Here is a 27,805-nt window from a genome sequence, read left to right on the forward strand (position 1 = left end):
ATGTTTGAGGGAATAGTGGTTCCAACAATGTTGTATGGTTGCGAGGCGTGGGCTATGGATAGAGATGTGCGCAGGAGGATGGATGTGCTGGAAATGAGATGTTTGAGGACAATGTGTGGTGTGAGGTGGTTTGATCGAGTAAGTAACGTAAGGGTAAGAGAGATGTGTGGAAATAAAAAGAGCGTGGTTGAGAGAGCAGAAGAGGGTGTTTTGAAATGGTTTGGGCACATGGAGAGAATGAGTGAGGAGAGATTGACCAAGAGGATATATGTGTCGGAGGTGGAGGGAACGAGGAGAAGAGGGAGACCAAATTGGAGGTGGAAAGATGGAGTGAAAAAGATTTTGTGTGATCGGGGCCTGAACATGCAGGAGGGTGATAGGAGGGCAAGAAATAGAGTGAATTGGAGTCATGTGGTATACAGGGGTTGACGTGCTGTCAGTGGATTGAAGCAAGGCATGTGAAGCGTCTGGGGTAAACCATGGAAAGCTGTGTAGGTATGTATATTTGCGTGTGTGGACGTGTGTATGTACATGTGTATGGGGGGGGGGCCATTTCTTTCGTCTGTTTCCTTGCGCTACCTCGCAAACGCGGGAGACAGCGACAAAGTATAAAAAAAAAAAAAAAGAAAAAAAAAAAAAAGTTCACAGAAGCACCTGTAATATTATGGCTTCCACAGAAACCCACATTAAAAACTGTTGCATTGTTGACACTAGTGCCATAGTTATATTATTCATGTATTGTGGCAATACATGAACCTTATAGGCCCATGTTGGAGTCCAGAACAGAGTGATTGGATCACAGCCAACCCAGTTGTTCATTTACCCCTTTAGGGTTAGTTGATTAATGTGTGTCAGTGATATGCTGTATTCTTCATATGTTTCTATTTATGTAAATTTATGACCTTTTATATATATGTATCATGTTTTTTAATATACTTGATCACTGTATCCTGCGTCAGTGAGGTAGTGCCAGGAAACGGATGAAGAATGGCCCAGCTGTGGTTTTGGTGCATTACACATGACAGCTAGAGACTGAGTGTGAGTGAATGTGGCCTTTTTTGTCTGTTTTCCTGGTGCTACTTTGCTGAAGCGGGGGGCAGTGATGCTGTTTCCTGTGGGGCTGGGTGGCTTTGGGAATGGATGAAGGCAAGTGAGTATGAATATGTACATATGTATATATGTATATGTCTGTGTAAGTGTATGTATATATATATGTTGATATGAAGTGATTTAGGTATCTGGGAGTGGACTTAGCAGTGAATGGAACCATGGAAGTGGGAGTGAGTCACAGGGTGGGGGAAGGGGTTAAGGTTCTGGGAGTGATGAAGAATGTGTGCAAAGAGAACATTGTCTCGAAGAGCAAAAATTGGTATGTTTGAAGGAATAGTAGTTCCAACAATATTTCATGGTTACAGGGCATGGCTAGACAGGGTTGTGCAGAGGAGGTTGGATGTGTTGGAAATTTAATGTTTGAAGACAATATGTGGTGTGAGTTGGTTTGATTAAGTAATGAAAGGGTAAGATAGACGTGTGGTAATCAAAAGAGTGTGGTTGAGAGAGCAGAAAGGGGTGTGTTGAAATGGTTTGGACATATGGAGAGAATGAGTGAGGAAAGGTTTTGGTTGAGAGAGCAGAAGAGGGTGTGTTGAAATGGTTTGGACATATTGAGAGAATGAGTGAGGAAAGGTTGACAAAGAGGATATATGTGTCAGAGGTGGAGAGACCAAGGAGAAGCAGGAAACCAAATTGGAGGTGGAAGGATGGAGTGAAGATGATCTTGCGTGATTGGTACCTGAACATACTGGAGGGTGAGAGGTGTGCAAGGATTAGAGTTGATTGGAATGATGTGGTATATCTGCGTCAGTGTGCTTTCATTGGACTGAACCAGGGTATGTAATACGTCTGGGGTAAATCATGGAAAGGTCTGTGGGGCCTGTACGTGGATAGAGAACTGTGGTTTGGTGCATTACTCATGACAGCTAGAGACTGAGTGTGAATGAATGTGGCCATTTTTGTCTGTTTTCCTAGTGCTACCTCGCTGAAGCAGTGGACGGCGATGCTGTTTCCTGTGGGGTGGGATAGCGCTGTTTCCCATATCAGCGAGGTAACACTAGGAAACTGACAAAGAATACTGAGAATAAAGTGCTCATATAGCATTTTACTTCATAGGCCATACTACTACTGAAGGTTTTAAAAACCAGATACTGGATATAAATATTGGTAAATCAATGTAGTATAATTATAGGTAAATCAATACAGTAGAATGCCAATGTTGCATTTTACTTATAGTGAACTGTGAATGTGATGATCCCATTTCTTTTGATACCAGCTGGTCTGGGTCGAACAGGTTCCCTCATTGGATGCTATTTGATGAAGCACTTTCGGTTTACTGCTGCTGAGATTATTGCTTGGTTACGTATTTGTCGACCAGGCTCTATCATTGGAGGTCAGCAGCAGTGGCTTACCTCGTAAGTTGTAATGCTTATTAGAAAAGTAGGATAATACATATTTCAGAGATTCAAAACTAGTTAACCTAATACTATGATTTTTCAGTGTGGAACTCTTCTTAATAGTTGATTGTGTAAATTGTTACTTGAGTGTAGTTTTACTCAAAATAGACTGGAGATTTCAAAGATTTACAATATTAGTATGCAAAGAACATCTGAGATTTTTGTTGATATGCAGTTTTATGTTGAACACATCTCTTTTTAAGTTTTTTATATCCTTTGTTGTTGATTTGATACCGTATATACTTTAAGTGTTTACTCAGATTTAGATTTTGTTGCTATACAGGAAGCAGTCATCCTTATGGCTAGAAGGAGATATTTTTCGAGGGCGCAATAAGAACCAGAACTTGAACAAGAAGTGCTTATATGGGATTTATAGCATTGCTTATCGTGAACATGTTGCCAACATGCGCAATAATCAAAACAAAATCAACTGCAAGAATGATAATATGAAGAATCGGGTAAGTTTTAATTTTTAAAGAATCTTCCACTTGACATTAAATTTGCCATGAGTTTCATAATACTGAATTAGAATCATAGAATTTATAAAAAGAAAATGTTGTATTTAATAATACAACATGCATTTTTGTGTAAAGAATATGATGTTGCAGTTACCTTGTGTACCCTTAGGAAACAAATTAGAATTATGTATGTAGTATCCCTGCTGTCAGTGTCATTTAGGTTTCAAAGTGCCATTTATAAACACTTTACATGGTAGATATCTTTCCAGAAAATGCTCCATTAAGTGAAAAATGTTTTCCTGTACTTTTCCATTACAGAAATTGAAGTTTGCTCCAGGGACATATTTTTTTATCCCACATTACTCAGATATTGCCACAAAGTTGCATACATGACTGTTTTGTTTGCTCCCTCTTTTTCTGACACTGGCCTTTCACACAAGACCGTTCTATCAATCACTTATCATCCTTAGGCATTTGATTTCTTATGTATCCACCTTCTTCTGGGCATTACTGGATTCCACCTGATTATGCTTACACCACAAGTGAAAAGTCACCTTTTTGAAGTTGTATCATCAAATTATAATCTCTCCAAAGAACTTCTTACTCTTTAGGAGTCCATTCTTTCCCTGCTACTGATTGTAGTGTAGCCTTGAAGCTGCAGTAACCTCTGGAGTTTGTAGTTATTATATCATCCCTTGGGGTTGTGTTTTTATAATAATCCATCTTCTTGCACTCTTTTGCATTCAGGGCCCAGGAAGTGCATCCATCAAACACAGGACTACTCTACCTCTTGACATAGCAATCTTTGCCCATCCAGACATTAACCTCCTTGTGCATGATCCCTAACACACCCAGAACTTTAACCCAATTTTCCTCCTTGTGTTTCTGTCCAGCCCACATGGTTCCATCCACTGTCGCATCCATTTCCAAGTCCCGGAAGAACTCTACATCTGTAGGTATTTCCCATTTAAACTCAAACCAGCTTTTCTAATCCCCAGCCACACCTCCTTATCTTACTTTTCTTTTCATGCACTCATATTTTTCTTGTACAGATTTTCCCAGACTCTGCTGCCAGCTCCTGGATTTTCTCTCACTAGTCTTCCACTAGAGCTGTGTCATCTTTATATGTCTGTCTATCTATCTATATATATCTCTGATGCATGTTTCCTTCGGAACCTCTCTCAAGCAATGGGGTACATTGGATTCTCCATAATTAGTGAACTCCCATGCCACTTCTTAGCCTTTAGTGCCTCCCTTAACAGGCCACTGGCAGAGGGCATGTCAAACACAGTGTTTGCAGAGGCTCCTACCTAATGTTTCTGCAGACTACTACTATGTAATGCTCCTGCCTGATGTTCCTACCTATTATTTCTACTTAATGTCCCTACCTAAATGTTCCTACCTACTGGTTTCATCTATTGTTCCTACCATTTGGCCAATAGGTAGGGCTAGCACATAGCACACTCCACAGGAAAATCTAGAGTTACGAAGAATGAGATGTATAATTAAGTGTTGTCAGGTGTTATGCGTGACAAGGAGAGATTGTATGTTTGTGGACAGAATGCTAGTAGTCCACTTGCGGGTGAGGCAGAAAGAAAAAATAGCTACCTTGGTCAGAGTAGCGCAACTTGACAACTTTGGTACTAAAGTGCAGGCTTACAATTCAGTCATCACTAACCCTTCAGATATCCAGGTCGGTAGTACTGGTAATATACCTCCCTGGTTGTTGGGTGCCTACTAACTGCTACTTCATATAATAGCCAATTTGCCTCCTATACACTCCTGCTCTCCTTGATCTTACTGTAGACTTGCTCTTATCACCAAGACTGTTGCATTCAACTCTCTTGCCACCCTATCCATGAACAGAAATGTCTCACCTCCTAAACAGAGACCTGCTAGGAAAAACTTACCATTCTGCCTTACACATTCTATGCTCTCCTGTGTAAATTCCTCATTGCATTTAGTAAGTTTACATTTACCCATATTGTATACTCATGGGATATATATCAACCTTATTTATTATACACTTACTTCAGTCACACTCTTTCTCCATATATTTCTCACTCATATTCTTTAATGCAAACACCTTTTCTACACACCAACAACCATTTTGGAAATCTTGCTGTTTCCAGGCAGTTGCTCTTAACATGACAACCATAATCAATGAAAATGCTTCAAGGATCTGAAGAAAAAGATTTGAAGGTTAGAGAAATAAAGAGCTCTGAAGTACTGAAATACCTGGACCAATTATATCCTAACAAGTCCAGCAGCCCAGATAATTTAGTTCTTAAGGTTTTTGAAGGAGGTCAGGAGACAGCTGATATACCCCATATCAAAAATGTTCGATGAATCTCTATCATTTGGTCAGGTGCCAACTAACTGGAAACTAGCAAATATTACTCCTGTGTATAAAAGATGAGACAAAAAGTGTGCCTTGAACTACAGCCCAATTAGGCTTGTGTCAGTGGTAGGTAGAACCATGGAAAAAATAATACGAGATAGAATTGTCATGTTTCTAGACCACAAAATTATATCGGACATCCAACACAGTTCCCGCAATAGAAGATCCTGCCTGAAAAATTTGTTGGAATTTTTTTGATATCAGAATTGGGATGAAAAAGCATCATCTGATGTAGTATATTTAGACTTCCTAAAGGCTTTCAATATAGTACCTCGAGACTTTTATGTAAACTCAGAGCACGTGGAATCAGTGAAGAACTCTCCATGTTGATCAGAGACTACCTTTCTCTTTATAAGCCACTTTTTCATGTACTTCCACTCACTTTTACTCCTCCCCTGAAGATCCAATTCATACACCATCATTTTCTGCTTCACTAGCAGTATAAGTTCCCCATTCAACCGCTTACTACCATCTTTCATGTATCCATATCCCATCTACTTTCCCTACACTTTACCATTCCTAAGACCAATTTTTCAGGCTCAGTTTCATGCTCAACCAGTTTTCACCACATCTCTCACAAATGTCTTAACTTCATTTTCCAAATCCACCTTTAACTTTCATGCTTATCTACACAGAGAAATGATCAGATGTTCCATCTACCAAACCTGTCATTGTGTTAACATATAAAAAATTTTCTTTGGCACACTTATTAAAGAATATTTAATTCATGAATGTATAATGACCCATCTATCCTACTTGCCCACATATAGTTATGTATACATACATCTTTTCTTAAACCTAAACCATGTATTTCCTACTATTGTTCCTTTTTTAGGACAGCTTGATAAACTTTTCTCATGCCTTTCAGTTTTACCTGCATTTATTACTTCACCTTTGCATTGAGCTGTTATAGCACTAAGGTTTGATCCCTTGAATCAGAACATGCATTCAGCTCCTATAGCACTAAGGTTTGATACCTTGAATTAAAATATCTCCAAAGCACTTAATTGGCTCATCCAAAACTGTATTATTATTTTTTTCACTCCTCACACCACCAAGTGCATAAGCACAGACTGTCACCTCCCTTTCATAGTGTGCTTTTATTCTTATCCACATAAACCTTGGACTCTTTTCCAAGCACTCTAGCACAGTCCCACAGCTATTTGTGCATCAGAAGTGTTATCCCTTCTTTTGTTTGTCTTTTAACAAGCTTTGGACTCTACCACCTCAACAGAAGTGGAAATTTAGAATGAAATGGCATAAAAGATTTCTTTCATAGGAAAGAACTAACTTAACATGTATTGATCGTGTCCTTAGATTTAGTTTCTCATTACAGGTTACTGGGAACTCATCCGATGAGGAAGTTGAACGTGAGGAAAATGTTCAAGTTGTGTTGTGTGGGGTAGACACCCTGAAGCTTGATGACCACACCTCACACACAGACAACCATGAAAAATACATAGAGGTTAGTTGTTTATTAGATGGCTGTCTAAAATAATTGTCTCAAAAATACATAGAGGTTAGTTGTTTATTAGATGGCTGTCTAAAATAATTGTCTCAAAAATACATAGAGGTTAATTGTTTATTAGATGGCTGTCTAAAATAATTGTCTCAAAAATACATTGAGGTTAGTTGTTTATTAGAGTGTTGTCTAAAATAATTGTCTCTCTATATGTATCATATCATCTTATGTGAGTAGCATGAAGTATCTCAGGCTCTATTGTGTAAATTATTAGTTACTTAATAAGATACACATCTTCCCTATATGTGCACCACATGCATACAGGCTCCTCTGTTCTGCCAGTAACTTTTGATATGCATATGTTCCTAAAGCTTCTTACTCTACTCATATATATAAGATTAATGATGCAGGGAAATGAGATAAGATGGTGTGAGAATAGATTTGAATGGGGAGGACCTGGATGAAGTGGATTGATTTAGAAAACTGGGAGTGGACTGCAATGGATGGAACCATAGTGGTTAAAGTAAGTCATAGGTGGGAAAGAGGGTTAAGGTTGTGGGTGCATTAAGTGCATGTGAAAGTAGAGGTTAGTGATTGTTTGGGCAAAGATGGTTATGTTTTAAGGTATGTTGGTTCCAGCTCTGTTGTATGCGTGTGAGTCTTGCACCCTATCTATATCTCTGACACCCATTCCAATTGGAACCCCCTCATAGGGGTGGCCATGGCATTAGTTTCCATAACTAGTGAACTCCACTGCCGCTTCTTAGCCTTTAGTGTCCTCATCCTTAACAGGCTACTGGCTGAGGGCAACTCTAGTGCATTGTTTGTGGAGGCTCTTCCCCAATGTTCCTACTGACTACTTTTATCTAATGCTCCTACTACTTCTACCTAAAATTTCTTGGATCCCTAAATGCAAAAGAACAGAAGAGGGTGGATGAGTTGGAAATGAAATTTCAAAGGATTACATGTGTTGTGGGAAGGGTTGATCATGTAAGAAGTGATGTTGTAACTACCTACCTACAATTACCAAATAATTAGAATTAGCTAAAATGGCAGGGCTACCATGATGTGCTCATTGCACATCTTGCTTGACGTATAAGAGAGAGGTATGATAGCAAGGTATGATTGAGAAAGCGTACCAGGTAGTGATAACATTGTTTGGGCATAAGGAAAAGAAAGCCTGACAGAGAGGATCTATGTATCAGAAATGGATGAAGAAAATAAGAGAGGGAGACCAAGGAGATAGAAGGATTCAGTGAAAAAGGCTTTAGGGTATCTGGACTTGAGCTTTCAAGAAGATGAAGGGTGTGCATGGAATAGAATAATTGTATTGATGTATTATGGTATAAGGAGGAACAATGCTGTGTCTGTGGGCTGAATCAGAGCATATGAAGCAGTCAGAATAAACCATGGAATAATCTGTTTTTGACTATGAATGTTAGGTTCTGGTTTTAGTGCTTTATACATGACAGCTAGAGAGTTAATGAATTCAAATGAGGCAGTTTTTCATATGTTCGTGATGCTACATCAGTAAGGTTCAGACATCAGTTGTGTATAAAACTAGCTATGCAAATACTGTGTATAGATAAATAGATAATTTGATCTTATATTTTTAGGATGTTGCCAACAGTAACACTACTACCAAGGATTCAGAGACACGCATCATCAATGGACTTTCGCAAGGTGACCGCTTGAACCAGCTTAAGGCAGCTCGCTCCCATTCAAGATCTGCAACAACGGGACGAGTTCAGTAAGTAATAACAACAGCATGGTTTGCATGGTCATGTTTGCTGTAATGCATGTGCATAGGTAGGAATAGGAGTGTATGCATATATCTGAAGTGTACCTGGTGTGTTTCATACTCCATAGGCCCATTTGTCACCAAGGAAATTTTCTGGTTGACCAATTGTACTTGGCAATTTCTGTTTGCTGTTGAACATGTGATTTTGACTAGCATTGATAGCTGAATGTGTAATTTATTCAAGCAAGTGTTCACTAATCAGTAAGTCATTGGCAGAAGTGATTTTCCTTTTCTAGGAATATTTGTTCATCATTTTATATGTATCCCATAGTCATCCTTTGCAGAAGAATGACATGTATAGTACTTCCTCCTCATTCCATGACATCATTATAATTTGGCAAATTGCCCCGTAACATTTGCTTTTCATCTTTGTACTCCTTTACGATGCCTTACCAATATTATCAAGCAACTACAGTATTATTAATCCCCCTTGAGCTTTTTGTTTACCCTGTCTTTGCTCTTTCTTTCATTTTTCCTATAATTCCTTTTGTGTTATTGTAATTCTTATTCCTCACATTACCTGATTCCTTTTAATTTTTTATCCTCATCCATTTCATAGAAACTTCAGTTTAATTGCTTAGTAAGTAGTGAGGAAAGATTGACGAAGGGGATATATGTGTCAGAGGTGGAGGGAACGAGGAGAAGTGGGAGACCAAATTGGAGGTGGAAAGATGGAGTGAAAAAGATTTTGAGTAATTGGGGCCTGAACATGCAGGAGGGTGAAAGGCGTGCAAGGAATAGAGTGAATTGGAAGGATGTGGTATACCGGGGTCAACGTGCTGTCAGTGAATTGAACCAGGGCATGTGAAGCGTCTGGGGTAAACCATGGAAAGTTCTGTGGGGCCTGGATGTGGAAAGGGAGCTGTGGTTTCGTTGCATTATACATGACAGCTAGAGACTGAGTGTGAATGAATGTGGCCTTTGTTGTCTTTTCCTAGTGTACCTCACACAGATGTGGGGGTAGGGGGTTGTCATTTCATGTGTGGTGGATTGGCAACGGGAATGAGTATGGGTAGACAGTATGAATTATGTGCATGTGTATATATGTATATGTCTGTGGGTGTATATATATGTATACGTTGAGATGTATAGGTATTTATATGTGCATGTGTGGACGTGTATGTACATGTGTATGTGGGTGGGATGGGCCATTCTTTCGTCTGTTTCCTTGCGCTACCTCACTAACGCTGGAGACTGCGGTAGAATATAATAGATATAAATAATTAGATATAGTGAGCACTGTGCATTAGTTCTGCCCTGTGACAAAATTTTTATCGTAGGTATTCAGATATTCATAGGCACATACTCTGCTTTGAAGGATAACGTAGGGTAACACCCAAATGCTGTCACCTGTTTCATGCCATTAGGAGAGGCTTTTCATGGAGGTTGTTATTAGAATAACTGTCTTGGGGGGGAAAGATAGCTCATAAAATGGTAGGCTTTCTGTATTTGCTACAAGAATAGATTTGTCTCTTTTCTTACATCTTTGTTACAGGTAAGTTTGATTTTCACATATATTTTTTGTTAAGTATTGTATACTGTTTTGTATTGTTGAATCAAAACTGTTATCTGTAAAAAATTTGGTACATGCAAAGCATATTATCTCTGAGGCAGGGGAGAAATCTCAGTATTCCCGAAATGTCATAAAAGGCAACTAATGGGGGTGGGAGCTGGGGCTAGAAACCCTCCCCTTCTTACATTTCAATTTCTGAAAAAGTAGATAGAAGAAGAAGTCGTGCAGGGAGTGTTCATCTACCTCGAAGGCTATGACTGGGATGTCTTATTGTGTGTGGATGTAACCAAGATGAGAAGAAAGGAGAGATAGTGTGTTTGAGGAAAGAATCCTGGATAATCTGGCTCCGAGTGAAATGAAGTTTAAGGGTAAAGGGGAAGAATGGTTTGGCAATGTTTTAGGAGTAAAGTCGGGTTGGTGAAAGGAGAAGAGCTAAGGAAGGAGTAGCAATACTCCTAAAGCAGGAGTTGTGGGAGTGTGTGATAGAGTGTAAGGAAGTAAGTTGATGTGGATTAAACTGAAAGTGGATGGCAAGAGATGAGTGATTATTGGTGCTTATGCACCTGGTCATAAGAAGAAAGATCATGAGAGGCAAGTGTTTTAGGATAAGCTGAGTGAGTGTATCAGTGGCTTTGGTGCACAAGACTGGGTATTGGTGATGGATGATTTGAATGCAAATGTGAGTAATGTGAGAGTTGAGGATGCAATTGGTGCACATGGGGTATTCAGTGTTGTGGATAGAAGTGTTGAAGAGCTTGTGGATTTTTGTGCTGAAAAATGACTGGTAATTGAGAATATGGGAATATCTGGTGAAAGAAGAGAAATACACAAGTATATGTATATAAGCGTGGTTGAGAGAGCAGAAGAGGGTGTTTTGAAATGGTTTGGGCACATGGAGAGAATGAGTGAGGAAAGATTGACCAGGAGGATATATGTGTCGGAGGTGGAGGGAACGAGGAGAAGTGGGAGACCAAATTGGAGGTGGAAAGATGGAGTGAAAAAGATTTTGTGTGATCGGGGCCTGAACATGCAGGAGGGTGAGAGGAGGGCAGGGAATGGAGTGAATTGGATCGATGTGGTGTGCCGGGGTTGGCGTGCTGTCAGTGGGTTGAATTAGGGCATGTGGAGCGTCTGGGGTAAACCATGGAAAGCTGTGTAGGTATGTATATTTGCGTGTGTGGACGTATGTATATGGGGGTGGGTTGGGCCATTTCTTTCGTCTGTTTCCTTGCGCTACCTCGCAAACGCGGGAGACAGCAACAAAGCAAAAAAAAAAAAAAAAATGTATATGAGTAGGAGAGATGGTCAAAGGGCATTATAAGATTACATATTAATTGATAGGCATGTAAAAGAGAGACTTTTGGATGTAAATGTGCTGAGAGGGACAGCTGGTGGGATGTTTGATCACTGTCTTGTGGAGGTGAAGGTGAAGATTTCTAGAGGTTTTCGAATTGAGTAGAGAATGTATAGGAAAGGAGTGGTAAGAGCAAGTGAGCTTGGAAAAGGGACTTATGTGAAGAAATACCAAGAAAGATTTGAGTGTTGGATGACAAAAGGTGATAGCAAATGAAGTGAAGGGAGTGAGTGATGAATGGGATGTATTTAGGGAAGCAGTGATGGTATGTGCAAGAGATTCGTGTGGCATGAGAAAAGTGGGAGGTGGGGAGATTAGAAAGGATAGTGAGTGGTGGGATGAGGTATTAAAGTTGTTAGTGAAAGAGAAAAGAGAGGTGTTTGGACAATACTTACAAGAAAGGAGTGCATATGACTGGGAGATGTACAAGAGAGAGTGGCAGAAAGTAAAGAGAAAGGGGTAAGAGTTGAAAAAAAAAAGGCAAATGAAAGTTGGGGTGAGAGTATCATTAAACTGTAGGGAGAATAAAAAGATGTTTTGGAATGATGTGAATAATGTGTGAAAGACAAGAGAACAAATGGGAACATTGGTGAATGGGGCAAGTGGGTAAGTGATAACAGGTAGTGATGAAGTGAGTATAATGAAGGATTGTTAAATATATTTGATGATAGAGTAGCAAATCTAGGGTGTTGTGGTCGGGGTGGTGTGCGAAGTGAGAGATTCAGGGAGAGTGGTTTGGTGAAGAGAGAAGAGGTGGTGAAAGCCTTGAGAAAGATGAAATCCGCCAATGCAGTGGGAGTGGATGGCTTTGCAGTTGAATTTATTAAGAAAGGGGGTGACTGTGTTGTTGACTGGTTGGTAAAGATATTCATTGCCTGAGGATTGGTGGAATGCATGTATAGTGCCTATGTACAAAGGCAAAAGGGATAAAGGTGAATGTTTAAACTACAGAAGCATAAATATATTGAGTATACCTGGAAAATTGTATGGGAGGGTATTGATTGAGAGGGTGAAGGCATGTATAGAGCAGTGTGGTTTCCGAAGTGGTAGAGGATGTGTGGATCAGGTGTTTACTTTGAAGAATGTATGTGAGATATACTTAGAAAAACAGATGGATTTGTATGTGGCATTTATGGATATGGAAAGGCATATAATAGGATTTGTAGAGATGCTTTGTGGAAGGTCTTAAGAATAAATAGTGTTGGAGGTAAGCTTTTAGAAGCGGTGAGAAGTTTGCATCAAGGTTGTAAGACAGTGTACAAGTAGGAAAAGAGGAAAGTGATTGGTTCCTAGTGAAAGTCGGTCTGCAGCGGGGTGTGTGTGTGTGTATGTCACCATGGTTGTTTAACTTGTTTATGGATGGGATGGTTAGGGAAGTAAATGCAAGAATTTTGGAAAGAGGGGAGAATGTGCAGTCTGTTGGGGACAAGAGGGCCTGGGAAATGAGTCAATTATTGGCTGATTTGAGTGAGAAACTGCAGAAGTTGTTGACAGTTTGGAAAAGTGTTTGAAAGGAGAAAGCTGTGAATATATGTAAATAAGGGCAATGTTATTAGGATCAGCAGGGTAGAGGGACAATTTATTTAGGATGTAAGTTTGAATGGGGAAAATTGGAGGAAGTGAAGTGTTTTAGATATCTGGGAGTGAACTTGGCAGTGAGTGGAACCATGGATATGAGTCATAGGGTTAGGGATGGGTGAAGGTTCTGGGAGTGATGAAGAATGTGGAAAGAGAGAACATTATCTTGGAGAGCAAAAGTGGGTATTTTTGAAGGAATAGTAGTTCCAACAATATTATATGGTTGCAAGGCATTGGCTATAGATAGGGGTATGGAGGAAGGTGGATGTGTTGGAAATAATATGTGGTGTGAGGTGCTTTGATTTAGTAAGTAATAAAAGGTAAGAGAGATGTGTGGTAATAAAAAGGGCATGGTTGAGAGAGTAGAAGAGGTTGTGTTGAAATGGTTTGAATATATGGGAAGAATAAGTAAGGAAAGGTTGACGAAGGGGATATATATGTGTCAGAGGTGAAGGGAACAAGGAGAAGCAGGAGACCAAATTGGAGGTGGAAGGTTGGAGTGAAAAAGACTTTGATTGAGTGGGGCCTGAACATGCAGGAGGATGAATGGTGTGCATGGAATAGAATGAACTGGAATGATATGGTATACTGGGGTCAACATGCTGTCAGTGGACTGAACCAGGTCGTGTGAAACATCTGAGGTAAACCATGGAAAGGTCTGTGGGGCCTGTTTCACTGCATTACACATGACATCTAGAAACTGGTTGTGAGTGGATGTGGCCTTTTTTTCGTGTGTTTCCTGGTGCTACCTCGCTGATGCAGGCGTTGGCTATTCTGTTTCTTATGGAGCTGAGTTGTGCCAGGAATGGATGAAGGCGAGCAAGTATGAGTATGTACATGTGTATATTATGTATATAGTTTTTTCTTTTTTTCATACAATTTGCCATTTCCCACGTTAGCAAGATAGCATTAAGAACAGAGGACTGAGCCTTTAAGAGGATATCCTCACTTGGCTCCCTTTTCTGTTTCTTCTTTTGGAAAATTAAAAACGAGAGGGGAGGATTTCCAGCCCCCCCGCTCCCTCCCCTTTTAGTCACTTTCTGTGACACGCAGGGAATATATGGGAAGCCTCTGTCCTATCCCCAGGGATAATTATATATATGTATGTATGAATATATGTATATGTATGTATATTTGTGAGTATATGAGTGGATGGGTTTTCTTTGGCTGTTCCCTGGCACAGCCTCGCTGAAGTGGGAAACAGCAATCAAGTATATTGATTAATTATGATTGAATATTTAGATGCAGATAATGAGTGTTTTGAAATAGATTAACTCACAGCTTTTATATGCATTTCTTGGCTAATGGGGAATATGTGTATTGTTTTGATATTACAGGTTTGTGAGGAGATGTTTAAGGCAAGAATGTTGTTTATATTTAGATGTATCTCTGGAAGTTTAGCAGACCACGGGGGACATACAGGAACTTTAGGGAAACATCTAGCAGAAAGGCAAATGTGGCTTATGTGTAGCATTTTTTAAGGTTCAGCATGTTTCCTTTTGTACCTTGAACAAATGTATTAGATAAGAGAGACAACAGATATGTTGCTCTTATTAAAGTAGACTGAATATTTGTAGCATAGAAATATACTGGTATCTAGCAGTAGTGGAGTTTTAGGAAATGATATAATGTAGGCTCTGTAGATCTGAATTGTGGATTTTGCAAGTTGTATGTTGGAGAAATTTTACTAAGACTGACTTTCCTTTTGTGATTATTAGTTTTAAATAGTATAACATTTTGAAAGGTAGATTTGATCATTTACTTACAATCTTCTTGTTATTAGATCAAATACAATGGTTTCACGTTGTTATTTACTGACTGATTGTGGCCACAGTATGATAAAAATTTTCAAGCATGAGTAAAGTAGTTTCAAAGTATGGTATTTATTAGATATTTGGGGTAATAGCACTGTTGTTACAGCCTTGAGGATAAAGCCCACATTCGCACCAAGTCCACACCCTTGGGCAGTGGTGGCAGTGGTAGTGGTGGTGGGCGAGAGGCAGTGTTGTCACCACTGAAGGCCAGCAAAGTCTCCACTCTCACCACAGCACATCGAGATACAGCACGAAGGCCCATACGCACCACCACCACAGCCACCACAAAGAGGTGAGTACCTTCTTTTTAGATGAGGGGTTGCATGTCTAACAAATTATTTTGAGGGTTTGATTTTTGTGTGTGATACTGTAACACCGTCTTCTAATCCAATTATTTGTTTCGCTCTAATTTTCTACAGGGAAGGAACTGCATCAGTTATGTAACCACCATAACACAAGTTAAAAAATTTTTTTGCATTAATCCCATGTTTCAGAGGTCCCATTCATGTTCTGCACTCTTTGATTTTTTTTTGCATTGCAGTAAAACTCCCAATTTCGGATTATTTGTAGGCACAGATTGATTTTGAAGGTAGGTTATCTTGGTAATTACTCGAGCATTTTATAGCATTTCTGCTGAGGGAGTTGTGAAAGTGTTAAGAAAGTAAGCCCTGAAATAATGTGGTAAAAATGTGTGGATTTAGAGAGGTAGCTTTTTATTAGTGCTTATGTACCTGGCCATGAGAGGACTTGAAGAACTGAGCATTTTAGGATGAGCTGAGTGGGTTAGCAGGTTTGATATGAGATATTGGGTGTAAGTTTTAGGTGTTTTGAATGCAAAAATTGGTAATGTGGCAGTTGAGGGTATAATTGGGGGCATGAAGTATTTAGGAAGGTGAGTGGAAATGATGAACAACTTGTGATGAAAAAGGATTGGTAATTTGGATTACCTGGTTTGAAAAAGTCAGACATACATAATTATACTTGGAGTAGGAAAGGTGATAAGCATTTTTTGGATTATGCACTTACTGATGCATGTTCAAAAGAAAGATTCTTGGATGTGAGCATGCTTAGAGGAGAGGATGATGGGGTATGGGATATCTGTTGTGTATGGTCAGACTTGAATCTAAGTTTGCCTCTTAGGTATCAAGGAGCATGGGTTGCAGTGTGCAGCATGGTTATTTATATTTATTTACTATACTTAATTGCCATCTCCTGCATCAGCGAGGTAGTGCAAGGAAACAGATGAGAAATGGCCCAATCTACCCACATACATATATCTCCATACACGCATATATACATACATATACATTTCAACATGTACATACATATACATACACAAACATACATATATACACATGTACATATTCATACTTGCTGCCTTCAATTATTCCCGTCGCCACCCCACCACAGCATGGTATGCCACTAAATTTTATGTTTGGTTGACTCAGGATCTTTGAAGTTGAGGTGCAAGTGAAGATTTGTAGAGGCTTTTGGAAAAGAGGAATTGGTATATGTGAAAGTAAGTGAACTAAATAGGCTTGTGTGAGGAGATAACAGGAGAGATTGAGTATAAAATGACAAAATGTTATAGCAAATGATGTTAAGGGAATGTGTGAGGAATGGGATTTCTTTAGGGAAGCAGTGCTGGCACGTATGAGACAAGTGTGTGTTGTGCTGAAGATGGGAGGTGGTTAGGTGAGAAAGGGTAGTGAGTGGTGGGATGATGAAGTTAAGTTACTAGTTAAAGAGAAAAGTGTATGAGCAGTACTCACAAGGAAGGAGTGTGAGCAATTGGGAGATATACAAGAGAAAGAGACAGATGAAGGTAGTGTCAGCAAAGGGGGCAAATGGGGAAGTGGTTACGGGCACAGGTGAGATGAGTTGATGAAGTGAGTGTTTGAGGGATAGGTGAATGTGTTTGATGATAGGGTGCATATGTAGGGTATTTGGTTCAGGGAGGAATGCAAAGTGAGAAATCCATGGTAAGTGAAAAGAGAAGAGGTATAGAAAGTTTTTTGTAAGATGAAATGTGGCAAGGTGGCTGGCATGAATAGTATTGTAAATGAAGTTCTTTAGATAGAAGGTCACTTTTTTATTGATTGGTTAGTTAGGATCTTCATTGTGTTGACTGATCAAGGTAAAATGCCAGTGGATTGGTGGAATGCATGTATAAAGGGAAGGGACACAAGGTATGTGTTCAAATCGCAGAGTTGTAAGTTTGTTAAGTGTACCTGGTAAGTTGTATGGAAGATTGGTGATTGAGAGGGTTGTGGCATGAACAGAGCATCAGACTGAATCAGTGTGAATGTACAATACTTTTTAGATTTTGATGTTAATATTCCAAACATTGGGAGTTTTCTGTAATAAGTACTTTTGATTGAATATTATGAAAAACTTACAGGTTGTGATTAATTGCAAAGCCTTGTAAAAATTTGGTGTCCATCTGAAATAAATAAAAGCACTTGTGACATTGTTTTCTGGACTGTTGGCCAGGGCCTAGTAAATTTCATAATTTAAGGAAGAGTTCGTGAAATTTTTCATTATGAAATGTATTTCTGAAAATTTCTTAAGGAGCTAGATGCTATTTATGACTCATGGGAGTGTTGCTTCTTTGCTCTTAACATTATTGGGCCTTGGTTAAGGTTATAAGATTTGGAGCATGAGTATGCATAAGAAAAATACTACACTAATATGCAGAACGTACATTGGATAACACAATTAATACAGATATAGCAAAGGGATTTGTCCCTCTGTTAATCTTTTACTTAGATAAATGTTGACTTTCATATAAATGTTTCTTGGAAAGAAACTGGTAAGAGGGAAATGCATGTATTCATCTCCACTTATTGCATTTTTAGGTGATTTTTGGTGTTGTAACTTGATTGATGATTAAATAATTGAAAGGCTTGGATTAAGGAACATTTACTAACGTAAAAATATAATTTCTCAATGAGGCATTTACCATAAAACTTTCTCATCTCTCTTACACAAGACATGCATGGCTATTGGGATCGGTGTATCGGGGATCTGCTCACCGTGGAAACAAGTCTCGTGGGGTGTCCCGTGCCCCTGGGCCCCCATCAGTTTGTCATCCTCAAACACGTGGCTTGATCCCAGCCTCAATGATTCCTCTAGGGACCTCACAAGGTCCTGATAATTCAGTGTCTCAGAACCCAGGAAGAAAGGCTCATTTGAACAGTTCCAACACATCCTCCTGCTCCTCATCCCTTACAAAGGCCTCATTCCGTTCTCTATCCCCAACATCTGCTCCAAGGGTTCCTTCCATTTCCTCTTCCCTTTCATCTTATTCTTCCTCTGGAAATGACAATCAGCTCCCCAGGGCCAGTGACTTCAGCACATGTGCAGCCTTGTCATCAGATAATGTGGACAATGGCAATGTTGGGGAGCATACTCAGATGGAAAATAACAACTCTGAGCAGAGTCTAGAAAATGATGGCTGCAGCCTGAGAGATGACAGTAGAAGCCGGACTTCAAGTTTGGGAAATCAGTCTCCGCTCTCACCTCCTGCTGTACACAGCAAACTTCCTGTCTGTCGCGTAGTAAAGGGAATAACAAATAGTAATCAACTTTTTCACTACCGTTTCTCTCCTGTGTAAGTTAGATGTTTAGTGATTAGTGATTATTTTTCTTTGCATGTATTGACTTACTTTCAGATTTATTCTGCTTTGCCATGCCTGAAGTCTCCTTTTGCATAGCCAACCATTAGTCTTTAATGTGTTTTTATTATTTGGCATGAATTGTACACATTTACACATATTTTTATGGTTATGCATGCTCTCTCACAAACATACACACATCTTTCTCATTCTCTCTCATTCTCTTTTCTTTCCAATTTCTCTCAACTTTTTTCACATACTTTAATTCTCACTTGTACTTTCTCATTTTAACTTTTTCTTTCCCTTCACTTTCTTTATATATATATATTGTTATGAATCCTCCTACTGGGAAGGATCGTAAACTACGCACACGGATAACACTATGTTAGAGTTATGGGATTAAATCAACGACCAGTATGAAAACTACTTATAATCCAAGAAATAAAGAGTAAAAAATAACAGAAGCATATTAATCAGGCACAGATCATTTACGTTAACACTGAACATGAGTTCAGTATTCCAGGAATCATTTCAAACCAGGAGATCTCTTTCCTTTATGACAGTTTGACTCTAGCAACATGATTCAAGATGCCCTTATTGGTTGGACACTTCTATGACAAGTTACAATACTCTATGACACTCGAAACTAAATGATAGAGGCAGTTCAACACCATAGAGTTTCGTATAGGCTACAGGGTAGAGAGGAAATCATGGCCCAGCTGGTGTCAGGTTTTTATTGCAAGGAGGAGCGAGCCAGGAGCGGCCTGCCCCGCCCTGTTGCCCTAGTCTCAGGTGGGATTGGTGAAGGGTGACCCATAGTGCCACTCTTGATTGGCTAGAGGCCTAAGGCCCAGTTGTGATTGGAGGAGGGTGGCTCATAGTGCCACTTTTACTTGGCTGGAGGGTCTTAGGTCCGGCTGTGACTAGAGGAGGGTGGCTTATAGTGCCACTACTGGTTGGCTGGAGGGTCTTAGGTTTAGCCCACATCTTGCTTAAGGCCCAAGCTCCTCCTCTTGTCCTGACGGTGATGACGATATACAGGAAGCCATATTTCCTAGTTGACCTCCTATCTTGACCCCCAGTTGTCTGGTGCCTTGACGGGATGCCTCGGACTGGGGAGAAATGACAGTACTAAGTGTTGAGGGTGACTGGAATTAATGGACCAGCGTGACCCTTGTTCTTGACCTTAGCCATCTGGTTCCTTGGGTATGGGAAAAATGGTAGGCCTAAGGGTTGAGAGTGCCTGAATAGATGACCCGGCCAGGGAAGTGAAACCCAGTCTGAGATAACACGAGGCCCTGGCCCTCCTCTCTGTCGTCCTGCGTCATAGAATATCTTTTACACCATACACACACAAAGGGACACACATACGAACATGGGGGCACATACACACATGGGGATAGGGGAGAAAGAATACTTCCCACGTATTCCCTGCATGTCGTAGAAGGCGACTAAAAGAGGAGGGAGCGGGGGGGCTGGAAATCCTCCCCTCTTGTTTTTTTTTTAATTTTCCAAAAGAAGGAACAGAGAAGGGGGCCGGGCCAGTTGAGGATATTCCCTCAGAGGCCCAGTCCTCTGTTCTTAACGCTACCTTGCTAACGCGGGAAATGGCGAATAGTTTGAAAGAAAGAAAAGAAATATATATATATATATATCTTCTTTCTTTTAAACTATCCACCATTTCCCGCATTAGCAAGGTAGCGTTAAGAACAGAGGACTGGGCCTTTGTGGAATATCCTCACCTGGCCCCCCTCTGTCCCTTCTTTTGGAAAATTAAAAAAAAGAAAAAAAAAACGAGAGGGGAGGATTTCCAGCCTCCTGCTCCCTCCCCTTTTAGTCGCCTTCTACGACACGCAGGGAATACGTGGGAAGTATTCTTCATCCCCTATCCCCAGGGATATATATATATATATATATATATATATATATATATATATATATATATATATATATATATATATATATATTTTTCCAAAAGAAGGAACAGAGAAGGGGTCAGGTGAGGATATTCCCTCAAAGGCCCAGTCCTCTGTTCTTAACGCTACCTCGCTATCGCGGGAAATGGCGAATAGTATGAAAGAAAACATATATATATATATGTATTTTTTTTTTTCATACTATTCGCCATTTCCCGCGTTTGCGAGGTAGCGTTAAGAACAGAGGACTGGGCCTTAGGGATGCTTGTGGCATGTGAAACGTGGGAGGTGGGCAGATTAGAAAGGGTAGTGAGTGGTGGGATGAAGAAGTAAGATTATTAGTGAAAGAGAAGAGAGAGGCATTTGGATGATTTTTGCAGGGAAATAATGCAAATGAGTGGGAGATGTATAAAGAAAGAGGTAGGAGGTCAAGAGAAAGGTGCAAGAGGTCAAAAAGAGGGCAAATGAGAGTTGGGGTGAGAGAGTATCATTAAATTTTAGGGAGAATAAAAAGATGTTTTGGAAGGAGGTAAGTAAAGTGCGTAAGACAAGGGAACAAATGGGAACTTCAGTGAAGGGGGCTAATGGCGATAACAAGTAGTGGTGATGTGAGGAGATGGAGTGAGTATTTTGAAGGTTTGTTGAATGTGTTTGATGATAGAGTGGCAGATATAGGGTGTTTTGGTCGAGGTGGTGTGCAAAGTGAGAGGGTTAGGGAAAATGATTTGGTAAACAGAGAAGAGGTAGTAAAAGCTTTGTGGAAGATGAAAGCCGGCAAGGCAGCGGGTTTGGATGGTATTGCAGTGGAATTTATTAAAAAAGGGGGTGATTGTATCGTTGACTGGTTGGTAAGGTTATTTAATGTATGTATGATTCATGGTGAGGTGCCTGAGGATTGGCAGAATGTTTGCATGGTGCCATTGTACAAAGGCAAAGGGGATAAGAGTGAGTGCTCAAATTACAGAGGTATAAGTTTGTTGAGTATTCCTGGTAGATTATATGGGAGGGTATTGATTGAGAGGGTGAAGGCATGTACAGAGCATTAGATTGGAGAAGAGCAGTGTGGTTTCAGAAGTGGTAGAGGATGTGTGGATCAGGTGTTTGCTTTGAAGAATGTATGTGAGAAATACTTAGAAAAGCAAATGGATCTGTATGTAGCATTTATGGATCTGGAGAAGGCATATGATAGAGTTGATAGAGATGCTCAGTGGAAAGTGTTCAGAATATATGGTGTGGTAGGCAAGTTATTTGAAGCAGTGAAAAGTTTTTATTGAGGATGTAAGGCATGTGTACGTGTAGGAAGAGAGGAAAGTGATTGGTTCTCAGTGAATGTCGGTTTGCGGCAGGGGTGTGTGATGTCTCCATGGTTGTTTAATTTGTTTATGGATGGGGTTGTTAGGGAGGTGAATGCAAGAGTTTTGGAAAGAGGGGCAAGTATGCAGTCTGTTGTGGATGAGAGAGCTTGGGAAGTGTCAGTTGTTGTTCGCTGATGATACAGCACTGGTGGCTGATTCATATGAGAAACTGCAGAAGCTTGTGACTGAGTTTGGTAAAGTGTGTGAAAGAAGAAAGTTGAGAGTAAGTGTGAAGAAGAGTAAGGTTATTAGGTACAGTAGGGTTGAGGGTCAAGTTCAATTGGGAGGTAAGTTTGAATGGAGAAAAACTGGAGGAAGTGAAGTGTTTTAGATATCTGGGAGTGGATTTGGCAGTGGATGGAACCATGGAAGTGGAAGTGAATCATAGGGTGGGGAGGGGGCGAAAATTCTGGGAGCCTTGAAGAATGTGTGGAAATCGAGAACATTATCTCGGAAAGCAAAAATGGGTATGTTTGAAGGAATAGTGGTTCCAGCAATGTTGTATGGTTGCGAGGCGTGGGCTATGGATAGAGTTGTGCGCAGGAGGGTGGATGTGTTGGAAATTAGATGTTTGAGGACAATATGTGGTGTGAGGTGGTTTGATCGAGTAAGTGATAATAGGGTAAGAGAGATGTGTGGTAATAAAAAGAGTGTGGTTGAGAGAGCAGAAGAGGGTGTTTTGAAATGGTTTGGTCACATGAAGAGAATGAGTGAGGAAAGATTGACTAAGAGGATATATGTGTCAGAGGTGGAGGGAACGAGGAGAAGTTGGAGACCAAATTGGAGGTGGAAAGATGGAGTGAAAAAGATTTTCAGTGATCGGGGCCTGAACATGCAGGAGGGTGAAAGGCATGCAAGGAATAGAGTGAATTGAAAGGATGTGATATACTGGGGTCGACGTGCTGTCAATGGATTGAACCAGGGCATGTGAAGCATCTGGGGTAAACCATGGAAAGTTCTGTGGGGCCTGGATGTGGAAAGGGAGCTGTGGTTTCGGAGCATTATTACATGACAGCTAGAGACTGAGTGTGAACGAATGGGGCCTTTGTTGTCTTTTCCTAGCGCTACCTCGCACACATGAGGGGGTAGGGGGTTGTTATTTCCTGTGTGGCGAGGTGGCGATGGGAATGAATAAAGGCAGACTGTATGAATTATGTACATGTGTATATATTTATATGTCTGTGTGTGTATATATATGTATATGTGAGATGTATAGGTATGTATATTTGCGTGTGTGGACGTGTATGTATATACAAGTGTATGTGGATGGGTTGGGCTGTTCTTTCGTCTGTTTCCTTGCGCTACCCCGCTAACACAGGAGACAGTGACAAAGCAAAATAATAAATAAATAAATGAATATATATATTTTTTTTTTTTCTTCTTTTTTTGCCACTGTCTCCCGCGTTTGCGAGGTAGCGCAAGGAAACAGACGAAAGAAATGGCCCAACCCACCCCCATACACATGTATATACATACGTCCACACACGCAAAATATACATACCTACACAGCTTTCCATGGTTTACCCCAGACGCTTCACATGCCCCGATTCAGTCCACTGACATCACGTCAACCCCGGTATACCACATCGCTCCAATTCACTCTGTTCCTTGCCCTCCTTTCGCCCTCCTGCATGTTCGGGCCCCGATCACACAAAGTCTTTTTCACTCCATCTTTCCGCCTCCAATTTGGTCTCCCTCTTCTCCTCGTTCCCTCCACCTCCGACACGTGTGTCCTCTTGGTCAATCTTTCCTCACTCGTTCTCTCCATGTGACCAAACCATTTCAGGGCGCCCTCTTCTGCTCTCTCAACCACGCTCTTTTTATTTCCACACATCTCTCTTGCCCTTGCGTTACTTGCTCGATTGGGCCACCTCACGCCGCGCATTGTCCTCAAACATCTCATTTCCGGAGCATCCATCCTCCTGCGCGCAACTCTGTCCATGGTCCGCGCCTCGCAACCATACAACATTGTTGGAACCACTATCTATATATATATATATATATATATATATATATATATATATATATATATATATATATATATATATATATAATGTATGTATATGTACGTGTATACGTGTGTGTATATATATATATATATATATATATATATATATATATATATATATATATATATGTATATGTATATATATATATATATATATATATATATATATATATATATATATATATATATGTATATATATATATATATATATATATATCCCTGGGGATAGGGGAGATAGAATACTTCCTACGTATTCCCTGCGTGTCGTAGAAGGCGACTAAAAGGGGAGGGAGCGGGAGGCTGGAAATCCTCCCCTCTCTTTTTTTTTCCAAAAGAAGAAACAGTGAAGGGGGCCAGGTGAGGATATTCCCTCAAAGGCCCAGTCCTCATCCTCTGTTCTTAACGCTACCTCACTAATGCGGGAAATGGCGATTAGTATAAAAAAAAAAATATATATATATATATATATATATATATATATATATATATATATATATATATATATATATATATATATATATATGAAAGTTGATGGAGAGAGGTGGGTGATTATTGGTGCATATGCACCTGGGCATGAGAAGAAAGATCAAGAGAGGCAAGTGTTTTGGGAGCAGCTGAATGAGTGTGTTAGTGGTTTTGATGCACGAGACCGGGTTATAGTGATGGGTGATTTGAATGCAAAGGTGAGTAATGTGGCAGTTGAGGGAATAATTGGTATACATGGGGTGTTCAGTGTTGTAAATGGAAATGGTGAAGAGCTTGTAGATTTATGTGCTGAAAAAGGACTGATGATTGGGAATACCTGGTTTAAAAAGCGAGATATACATAAGTATACTTATGTAAGTAGGAGAGATGGCCAGAGAGCGTTATTGGATTACGTGTTAATTGACAGGCGTGCGAAAGAGAGACTTTTGGATGTTAATGTGCTGAGAGGTGCAACTGGAGGGATGTCTGACCATTATCTTGTGGAGGCTAAGGTGAAGATCTGTATGGGTTTTCAGAAAAGAAGAGTGAATGTTGGGGTGAAGAGGGTGGTGAGAGTAAGTGAGCTTGAGAAGGAGACCTGTGTGAGGAAGTACCAGGAGAGACTGAGTACAGAATGGAAAAAGGTGAGAACAATGGAAGCAAGGGGAGTGGGGGAGGAATGGGATGTATTTAGGGAATCAGTGATGGATTGCGCAAAAGATGCTTGTGGCATGAGAAGAGTGGGAGGTGGGTTGATTAGAAAGGGTAGTGAGTGGTGGGATGAAGAAGTAAGAGTATTAGTGAAAGAGAAGAGAGAGGCATTTGGACGATTTTTGCAGGGAAAAAATGCAATTGAGTGGGAGATGTATAAAAGAAAGAGACAGGAGGTCAAGAGAAAGGTGCAAGAGGTGAAAAAAAGGGCAAATGAGAGTTGGGGTGAGAGAGTATCATTAAATTTTAGGGAGAATAAAAAGATGTTCTGGAAGGAGGTAAATAAAGTGCGTAAGACAAGGGAGCAAATGGGAACTTCAGTGAAGGGCGCAAATGGGGAGGTGATAACAAGTAGTGGTGATGTGAGAAGGAGATGGAGTGAGTATTTTGAAGGTTTGCTGAATGTGTTTGATGATAGAGTGGCAGATATAGGGTGTTTTGGTCGAGGTGGTGTGCAAAGTGAGAGGGTTAGGGAAAATGATTTGGTAAACAGAGAAGAGGTAGTGAAAGCTTTGCGGAAGATGAAAGCCGGCAAGGCAGCAGGTTTGGATGGTATTGCAGTGGAATTTATTAAAAAAGGGGGTGACTGTATTGTTGACTGGTTGGTAAGGTTATTTAATGTATGTATGACTCATGGTGAGGTGCCTGAGGATTGGCGGAATGCGTGCATAGTGCCATTGTACAAAGGCAAAGGGGATAAGAGTGAGTGCTCAAATTACAGAGGTATAAGTTTGTTGAGTATTCCTGGTAAATTATATGGGAGGGTATTGATTGAGAGGGTGAAGGCATGTACAGAGCATCAGATTGGGGAAGAGCAGTGTGGTTTCAGAAGTGGTAGAGGATGTGTGGATCAGGTGTTTGCTTTGAAGAATGTATGTGAGAAATACTTAGAAAAGCAAATGTATTTGTATGTAGCATTTATGGATCTGGAGAAGGCATATGATAGAGTTGATAGAGATGCTCTGTGGAAGGTATTAAGAATATATGGTGTGGGAGGAAAGTTGTTAGAAGCAGTGAAAAGTTTTTATCGAGGATGTAAGGCATGTGTACGTGTAGGAAGAGAGGAAAGTGATTGGTTCTCAGTGAATGTAGGTTTGCGGCAGGGGTGTGTGATGTCTCCATGGTTGTTTAATTTGTTTATGGATGGGGTTGTTAGGGAGGTAAATGCAAGAGTTTTGGAAAGAGGGGCAAGTATGAAGTCTGTTGGGGATGAGAGAGCTTGGGAAGTGAGTCAGTTGTTGTTCGCTGATGATACAGCGCTGGTGGCTGATTCATGTGAGAAACTGCAGAAGCTGGTGACTGAGTTTGGTAAAGTGTGTGGAAGAAGAAAGTTAAGAGTAAATGTGAATAAGAGCAAGGTTATTAGGTACAGTAGGGTTGAGGGTCAAGTCAATTGGGAGGTGAGTTTGAATGGAGAAAAACTGGAGGAAGTGAAGTGTTTTAGATATCTGGGAGTGGATCTGGCAGCGGATGGAACCATGGAAGCGGAAGTGGATCATAGGGTGGGGGAGGGGGCGAAAATTCTGGGGGCCTTGAAGAATGTGTGGAAGTCAAGAACATTATCTCGGAAAGCAAAAATGGGTATGTTTGAAGGAATAGTGGTTCCAACAATGTTGTATGGTTGCGAGGCGTGGGCTATGGATAGAGTTGTGCGCAGGAGGATGGATGTGCTGGAAATGAGATGTTTGAGGACAATGTGTGGTGTGAGGTGGTTTGATCGAGTGAGTAACGTAAGGGTAAGAGAGATGTGTGGAAATAAAAAGAGCGTGGTTGAGAGAGCAGAAGAGGGTGTTTTGAAGTGGTTTGGGCACATGGAGAGAATGAGTGAGGAAAGATTGACCAAGAGGATATATGTGTCGGAGGTGGAGGGAACGAGGAGAAGAGGGAGACCAAATTGGAGGTGGAAAGATGGAGTGAAAAAGATTTTGTGTGATCGGGGCCTGAACATGCAGGAGGGTGAAAGGAGGGCAAGGAATAGAGTGAATTGGAGCGATGTGGTATACCGGGGTTGACGTGCTGTCAGTGGATTGAATCAAGGCATGTGAAGCGTCTGGGGTAAACCATGGAAAGCTGTGTAGGTATGTATATTTGCGTGTGTGGATGTATGTATATACATGTGTATGGGGGGGGTTGGGCCATTTCTTTCGTCTGTTTCCTTGCGCTACCTCGCAAATGCGGGAGACAGCGACAAAGTATAAAAAAAAAAAAAAATATATATATATATATATATATATATATATATATATATATATATATATACATACATACATTATTCCTGGGGATAGGGGAGAAAGAGTACTTCCCACATATTCCATGCGTGTCGTAGAAGGCGACTAAAAGGGGAGGGAGCGGTGGCCTGGAAATCCTCCCCTCTTTTTTTTTCTATTTTCCAAAGGAAGGAAAAGAGAAGGAGGCTCATTCCTCTGTTCTAAATGCTTCCTTGCTAATGCGGGAAATGGTGAATAAGTGTGAAAAAGAAAAAATATTAATTATATGTATGGATCATGGTGAAGTGCCTGAGGATTGGTGGAATGCATGTATAGTGCTGTTGTACAAAGGCATAAGTTTGTTCAGTATTATTGGAAGACTGTTTGGGAGGGTATTGATTTGAGAGTGTGAAGGCATTTACAGAGCATCAAATTGGGGAGGAGCAGTGTGGTTTCAGAAGTGGTAGAGGATGTGTGGATCAGGATTTTGCTTTGAAAAATGTGAAAGAAATATTTAGAAAAATAGATGGATTTGTATGTAGCATTTATGGATCTGGAGAAGGCATATGATAAGGTTGATAGAGATGCTTTGTGGAAGGACTTATCAGTATATGGTGTGGGAAGTATATTGCTAC

General features: G+C 40.4%; 1 protein-coding gene across 2 annotated transcripts in view; it reads left to right on the top strand.

Moving 5' to 3' along the window:
- The window catches only part of LOC139763638 (dual specificity protein phosphatase CDC14A-like), a 45,625-nt gene that overhangs the window by 11,516 nt on the left and 6,304 nt on the right, over window positions 1-27,805 (top strand). Inside the window, exons 4-9 of one of the 2 annotated variants that reach the window (XM_071689898.1) lie at window positions 2,330-2,468; window positions 2,794-2,968; window positions 6,706-6,834; window positions 8,448-8,581; window positions 14,998-15,183; window positions 17,884-18,504. In XM_071689898.1, the coding sequence (XP_071545999.1) occupies window positions 2,330-2,468; window positions 2,794-2,968; window positions 6,706-6,834; window positions 8,448-8,581; window positions 14,998-15,183; window positions 17,884-18,504 (1,384 nt within the window). The remainder of the gene's footprint in view (window positions 1-2,329; window positions 2,469-2,793; window positions 2,969-6,705; window positions 6,835-8,447; window positions 8,582-14,997; window positions 15,184-17,883; window positions 18,505-27,805) is intronic. The other variant, XM_071689899.1, reaches the window with a different exon arrangement.

Source organism: Panulirus ornatus, chromosome 47 (genome assembly GCF_036320965.1).
Source record: "Panulirus ornatus isolate Po-2019 chromosome 47, ASM3632096v1, whole genome shotgun sequence".
NCBI classification, from domain to species: domain Eukaryota; kingdom Metazoa; phylum Arthropoda; class Malacostraca; order Decapoda; family Palinuridae; genus Panulirus; species Panulirus ornatus.